The 7,331-nt window shown below is 35.4% G+C and overlaps 3 protein-coding genes across 3 annotated transcripts; 1 reads left to right on the plus strand and 2 right to left on the minus strand. All coding sequences in view use genetic code 12, as the record gives it.

Moving 5' to 3' along the window:
* On the minus strand, positions 1 to 1,313 carry J8A68_006007 (uncharacterized protein; the record flags this gene model as incomplete). Its single annotated transcript, XM_049410135.1, has 2 exons — positions 188 to 1,148; positions 1,248 to 1,313. Coding segments are annotated over 2 exons (1,027 nt in total), but the record flags the coding sequence as incomplete, so codon positions are not given.
* A 3,165-nt stretch (positions 1,314 to 4,478) lies between these two features.
* J8A68_006008 (nicotinate-nucleotide diphosphorylase (carboxylating)) lies at positions 4,479 to 5,381 on the plus strand (the record flags this gene model as incomplete). Its single annotated transcript, XM_049410136.1, has 1 exon — positions 4,479 to 5,381. One exon carries the CDS (start codon positions 4,479 to 4,481, stop codon positions 5,379 to 5,381), a length of 903 nt encoding a protein of 300 aa, XP_049260714.1.
* A 32-nt stretch (positions 5,382 to 5,413) lies between these two features.
* On the minus strand, positions 5,414 to 6,697 carry J8A68_006009 (anaphase promoting complex subunit; the record flags this gene model as incomplete). The annotated part of the gene is made up of 1 exon (XM_049410137.1): positions 5,414 to 6,697. One exon carries the CDS (start codon positions 6,695 to 6,697, stop codon positions 5,414 to 5,416), a length of 1,284 nt encoding a protein of 427 aa, XP_049260715.1.
* Between the last annotated feature and the right edge of the window lie 634 nt (positions 6,698 to 7,331).

The raw sequence follows: 7,331 nt of genomic DNA on the forward strand, positions 1-7,331 counted from the left end.
AATATATTCTTGAAATTCTCAATTAAATCACATGACGTAAAATAGTTCTAAGAACCAACACCATCACATTCTGGAAATTTCCTGAATTTCCTGCGTATTGTACTTTTTTATTTTGCAGCCATTAATGATAATCGAGCACTCTTGTATTATTAACCATACACATGCTGAACTACAACATTTGGCATACCCCAACAACTATACCCTAAAGGTTTGGCCAAATAACATAACCCTTCAGTCTCAATCCCATCATACCCTTCTGATCTATCCCAAGTGGTACCCACAATATAACTAGTTGGGAATATTGCTCCTTGCTTATAAACAATTGATTTGGCAAATAAAACCGCACCACCAACAGAATCCAATGGTACTAAATATTCATATTCATCTTTATGTTCCTCGTACTCGTTATTTGTATTTGCTATATATTCCTTAAAATGCCAGACTTTCCCAGGAATATCAGCTTCTTCAGGATAATAATGAAAATCTTCCCTATTCTCCACATCCAAAAGTTTCAATTGTTCTTCCGTAGGCTTCCTTCTTTGTCCTCGCCATGAGTTGAGGTCATAATCAGGGTTCCCAGCTACGGGTATTCTAGGTACAATGATATCTTTGTTGGTTTTAATGAAAGTCAAAAGAAAGGTCTCCGGGTGTTCGAATTCAATTATATCCGAATCAACAAATAATGTATATTGCTCATGTCTCAAAGAATTCAATAATAAGAAGTTTCTTGTTCTTGCAATCATTCGACGTCTTAATCTTTGAGACTGGGGTGCTTTTCTTTGGTCTCTTGCAAATCCCTGATTCTTATCTAAGAAGGGTGCCAGGATTATGGTGATCTTCCCATATACTTGGGAAAGAGTTTCTGATTTAGATTCAATATATGTGATTACATTTTGAAGTTCGTGGAAGTCATTGCATAGGAGAGCCATGTTTATATGAAGGCTATCTTGGTTTTCTGCAATTGTATTTAAGACTGCTATAAAGTCATGGATTTTCCGCTCAGGTCCATATGAATCCTTACCAGCTATAGCTGAAAGAAAAAGAATGGATGGATTTTCCGTCGTAGAATTTTCCTGAGACCGTAAATATTCGATCGTAGTGTAGTTAGATGAAATATCGGTATATTCTGATTTGTCGTAGTAAGTAGGCTGGAGAGTCGAAAGTGAAAGGCTCTTCCCTGAATAGTCATTGTATTTGGTTAGTAGTGTCTCTTGCTGCAATACTATTGTTACTATTAGACAGCTTACCACAAGGAGGATCCAAAGTCTTCTAGGAACTTTGCTTAGTATCTTTGTGTTCCAAAATGATTCCATTGCATGTATGTTGTATATGATGATCAGTAAGTCACGTGAACGTAATGGTAGCAAAAAAGAAGAAATCGATATATTAAACTATATATATATTTCCTAGATTCCACACACAATAGTATGTAATTGGGGAAAGGACTGTTATCTAAAGGTAATATAAAGTGATAGCAGTATTTGATGATAATAATATAATAATAAAAGTAATTTGTATAGTTGGTAAAGTTGGTATGATAGTTATAGTTAAGAAACTGGGAAAAGAAAGGTGTGTCAATTTGCTTTTTCATTCAAGGGTGAAGCCAGCGTGTTTAAATAACCACCCAGGAATATTATAGTCAAAGGGTAAACGCCAGCACATCATTCCCACATTCGGAAAATATTCCTACGTAAAAGACTTGCGTATTTAACACATTACGTGTACGTTGTACTAAAAATAAAACGAACGAAAAATAACCAGAGAGAAAAGAAATTGCGGGCAACTCTGTCAGTCTTTATAAAACAGTCTTTACGTATGAGAGTCAAGGGCCTGGACTGCTTCTAGACATTTTACTTGGCCTAACGCACAAACGTTGGTTTTACATCAAAAGTGTTTTAGGAATGCTGTAACGTTACATTTGTATGAAAGATGATTTGAAAGCCGCAATTAGACTCCCAGATGTTCATCACACACTGTTCCCCGCATGACTGAGATAGAATACCTGAGAATCTTTCAAACACTCCAGCGCTTATGGCTGTAGAATTGATATCTTGGAAACACAGTTGGGGATTTTACGAAAAGAACGCCCCGTAAAAGAAGAATTTCAAGTGTTGAAACAATCAATCAAAACGGAAGGGCTGAGAATTTATGTTTGTGTCACAATTCTTGCAGCCACGACAATGGGCTTGTGAAGTCTAAAAAATAATTTTATTAAAAAATATATATTGGCTGGTGAAGAATGGCGAATAAACTTGCCACAACTTTAAAGGAAGAACTCGTAAGTGCGAAACATGCAGGCCGAAAAGGGAAAGTACTTTACATAATTTTTTCTTATTCAGCGGTAAACTTCAATGGTGCAGATATGGATAAAATGAGTGTAAATGTCAATATAGTCGGAGTGCTTGATTCACGACTTGTGTTTCCCCCCAATCCTATGGCTTCACTTAAGACTTATGAAAATTTTCCAGTTATTAAATCGTTCTTATTCTAATTTATTGATAATCTTCGATCATTCTATAAAACCCAAATAAACAAAATTCTGAGGAAATGAAATCCTTAAATATGAGAAATACGAACCATGAATATGCAGAGCAATGGCGTTTTTTCTTCATTGTTCCATTCTCAGAATATTATTCACTTAATATATATATAGACAAATGTAAGAATTTGCACTTACATGTAACTCCACTTCCATTATTCTAAATGTCGCAATGTCCCAGTTATCATCGCAATTTAGCCTGAATGTAGTCAAACCTGTGACAGCTATTCGGGTTAATAATATACAATATTTTATTTATAGAAATTTCCGAACGTTCGAAATCACCCCTTCCAACAAACCATTAGACTAACTTTAGCTAACAATGGTTTAAACATTTTCTTATCACATTTTCAAGTCAAGGTAATGCCTGGAACTTTGTAATATAGTTTCAGGATCTCTCCAGAATTCCCAGCGAAACAAAATCTTATCTTGTTTCAATTAAAAGGCTTCAATCGTATCAAGCTTACTAACCGAGCTTCTTAAGATTGACGACAACTAGCCAATCCGAAACGGACGAGATAAATTGAACAGCTCGATGAGTTTTGGATGGCATCTTGAGTTGCCATAGTAGAAATAAATTTGCTAACAGAAACATCCTACTCTTCGAAAATACATTGCTAACGGTTGGTTATCATCTGAGAGTCGGATATCGAATTTCTTGGTGTTAGGATCTTCTCCTGACGTTTAAAGTTTTTGGTCGTTTTGAGATTTCGTTATCCAGAGAATAGGAAATACAACAGCCAGATTTCTCGTTTTTTGCAAAGAAAGAAGCAGAAATATATGTGTCTTGTTGTTTTGGAATTGCTTGCACTCAGCTGTTGGCTTGCTGCCTATTTGGGGGCAGTGCGGCTCATCCTCAAAACGAAGGTGTAGCTTGTATATCGTTGGCTGACACTTGGATATTTATTTATTCCCTGGTAATGGTGTAGTTCTCGGTTCCCCGGATGACCTTTGTATAGTACTTTCCCCGAACGATATTGCTTTTACTGAATCTCCCTTTTGCATGTAGCTGTGAGTTTTATTTAGCAGAATCTTGATGATAAAAATCATTGATCACAGGAATATTCAACGCTACTATGATATACGTACATTCCCCGGTTTCTAATATATATAGCATCTAATACATAACTCGTAACTCTTTAATATCCCCGGCTCCAATAAGTGGAAACCTTCCTAGTCCATCACTTTGCAGTTATTTTGCTTCACTTAGTTAGCTTTCTTTGTGACTGTCCATCGCGGACCTAAAGGTGTTCCACATGGAGTATTATATAGGTTAGGGTGGTCGACCAACTTGTTAGAAACGCTGAGATTCTTTATGAATTTAAAATTTCTCCTGATTATTGGGAAGGTAATGATATTTAGTTTACTGTGTGTTATAAGCCAGTAAGAAGGTATGCATCTTACTTTAATTTTTGGCAACCATATTAGGTATCAATTATCATTCATTCTATGGGGTCGAGCTGATCAGGAACGTTCAAATTTCTGTAGTATGGTCGTGATGGTGTCCATATTTATGACAATCGCTACACAGCATTACCTTCTTTAACATATCTCTTGATCGTATACTTGGTTGATGTAGTCTTCTTGCTACCCAGATTGGACTGACGCATCTTGGCAAATATTAACTTGTTTTCTTTATATTCAGTTTTATATTGTATCGCAATCTCCAAGATTTCAATTAACTGATCAATTGTACTAATACTACTAGATCATTGCATTTATTACCTCATTCATCGTTGAAGCAAAGCCATCGTATTGCCCCGGGAGTAGAGGAATAGAGCAAACAAAGACGGAAAAAAAAAATCCGCACCACGAGTGGTCGGTTCCGGGCGAGAACGGGAAACTCGTCCCATGAAAATCATTTCTGAAAAATTACAACCTCTTAGTTGCTCCACCACCAATCCACTCTTCTTAGCAAAACAACAATCAGCACAACACAATGTCCTCAATCTACGCAAACTTATTACCGGTCAGCGGTAAGTGGAAACAAGAAATCACAAACTATTTATCTGAAGATGTTCCCTCCTTCGATTTTGGTGGGTTCGTAGTTGGTGATAAACCAGAAACCGGTTCTCTCTACCTCAAACAAACCGGACTTATCTGTGGTACACCATTTGCTGCAGAAGTGTTCAAACAATGCAATCTTGAAGTTGAATGGTATTATAATGAAGGAGACTACATTACGGAAGATCAACTTGCCGAAAGTGGTGGTAAAATTGTCGTTGCAACTGTCAAAGGTGCCGCAAGCAATATTTTATTGGCCGAACGTACAGCATTAAACCTTTTGGCTAGAGCAAGTGGAATCGCTACTCAGTCTTACAAAACTAAGAAATTGGCCGATGAGAGTGGATATACTGGTTTAATTGCCGGGACAAGAAAGACTACTCCTGGTTTAAGATATGTTGAGAAATATGCTATGTTGGTTGGAGGGGTAGATACTCATAGATATGACTTGAGTTCGATGGTCATGTTAAAAGATAATCATATTACTTCTACTGGTAGTATTACTAATGCTGTGACTAAAGCTCGTTCCGTATGTGGTTTTGCGGTGAAGGTTGAAGTTGAGGTTAGTTCTGAAAAGGATGCTAGAGAAGCCATTGATTCGGGGGCTGATGTTATTATGTTGGACAATTTCACTGGTGATGAATTAAGAAAAGTGGCTCGAAGTTTAAAAAATCATTATAAAGGAACTGGAAAAGCTTTCTTATTGGAGTGTTCAGGGGGATTAACTTTACAAAATTTATCCAATTATTTATGTAATGAAATTGATATCTATTCAACTTCATCTATCCATCAAGGTACTGGAATTATAGACTTTTCCTTAAAGATTAACTCTATGTAAATAGCAATATAAGTATATATCTATATATGTATCTATCGGATTGACGAAATGCTTTTAAATTCTAAACTTTCAAACCCAGTATTAAATCCAATAATATGGGAAACATTATTTAAAATCTTCGAGGTTCTTCCATCTTCATTGATATTTTCATCCTGAGTAATTCCCAGTACATTTCTATTATTGATCAGCAATCCCGTGATACTAGTTGATCCACTGGCCATACTTATATCTTTTAATATTTCCCTATGCTCGATATCTTCCTCTAATGGTTCATCTTGCTTCGAGTGTATTTTATTCAACATGCTAGATTTCTTACCAAAACATCTAATTGCTCTTATATGTGAATCCTTTCCCTCCTGATGATTTGCCAATATTATCAATTTTATCAAAAAGCATTTCAAGACACCATCATTCCTGATTCCATTGAAGATAATATGGGACCATCCTATTGGCTGAGTGAAGTTCACAGTACAAACTTCAATTAAATCACTTGATTCCGAAGTACCTGCCATAATTCTGATTTTGGAAGGTGTATAACTTTCATCTAAAGAATAATTGGTAAAAATTGAGATTCTTTCTAATGATACTCTCTTGGAAAATTGGATTGTTATACAATGTGGATTATTCAATTGATTGTTAACAATTGCTGAATTGTTGGCATTATTAGAATTGCCATTATTGGAATTGTTACTATTATTTGTATTTCCATTTGATCCATCGCTCTGCCAATACGTATCAGGAGAATCATCACGAAGTTGTGCAAGTCCAAACCCCAGTTTAAATGAGGATAATTTCCAATTTGCCAAGGGGGATAAATCAAACAATTGGAGATTTTCAATTTCTTGTAGTCCCTTGGTATAATATACTCGTTGAATCTGTTCTAATGAAGGTTGTGTTTTTTCGTCCTCGTTTGTGCCTATCATTTGTTGTTCATCGTCATCACCATCATCATCATCATCATCAACACCACTTTCATCATCTTCCTCTGCTTCATTAATATTATCTCCATCTTCATGGTAATTGTTGTTACCAGTGTGATGATGGTGGTGTCGGTGGTTACGAATGCGCATATTTGCTGTATTTGAATATGAATCGTTGTCGTCATGTTCACTCGTTTCCTCTATGTTTTGGATGAAATGATGATGGTGTTGATTGGTTGTGTTTGATGATATGATTGATTGTTGAATTTCTTCATATGATATTTGTGATTGGTGCTGTAATTCATGTTGTGTCGAACTTGAGTTGGAAGGCTGTTGTTGTTGTTGTGATTGTTGATCATTTAAACTTGATTGATCCCAATATCCAGATGCGTTCATTATTGTATCTATTGGAATTTAATAGTTAAAATATTTAATGTCAAGATTTCCAAAACAAAACAAATTAGATTTTATAAAATTGTAATAATAATATGTTTTCCCATATATCCGAATACCAGGATGAAGCTCCAATTTAACTGACAATTTCTAATTGACATTCAATAGTGAGGCTGAGCTTACTTCTTATTTGACTATAAATAAATGTAGACTTTCCACAAAAGGATTGGAATTTTGTTCGACTCTTAATTAAAAGTTATAAGCATTGTTAGTAGTACTGGCTACTATATATACTCCTCTATCAAGACACTACGCCATCAATATCCTCAGATAATAACTGGGTAATGTCCTTTCAGTTGATCGTAGAAATAGTGGAAACTTTAATCGCATCCAACACCATTAAGCTACGTAATACTGTTAATAGAGTAAGATTGTTTGATTTGTAGAGTAAATGGTACATGATTAAGTAGGTTGACATCAAACGGCTTGTCTAGTTAATTCTATTTTCTAATTTCTCCGTTACAGTGGAAACCCCGACAAGTGATAAAGTTTCATCACTCTAAATTATTCAAGAATACTAGGATGATTATTCATAAGAGGTGAGCGTATATAAGACTATATAATCTATACAATTAAA

Source organism: Hemisphaericaspora subhashii (assembly GCF_019202705.1).
Source record: "Hemisphaericaspora subhashii strain CBS 10753 chromosome Unknown scaffold225, whole genome shotgun sequence".
Classification (NCBI taxonomy): domain Eukaryota; kingdom Fungi; phylum Ascomycota; class Pichiomycetes; order Serinales; family Debaryomycetaceae; genus Hemisphaericaspora; species Hemisphaericaspora subhashii.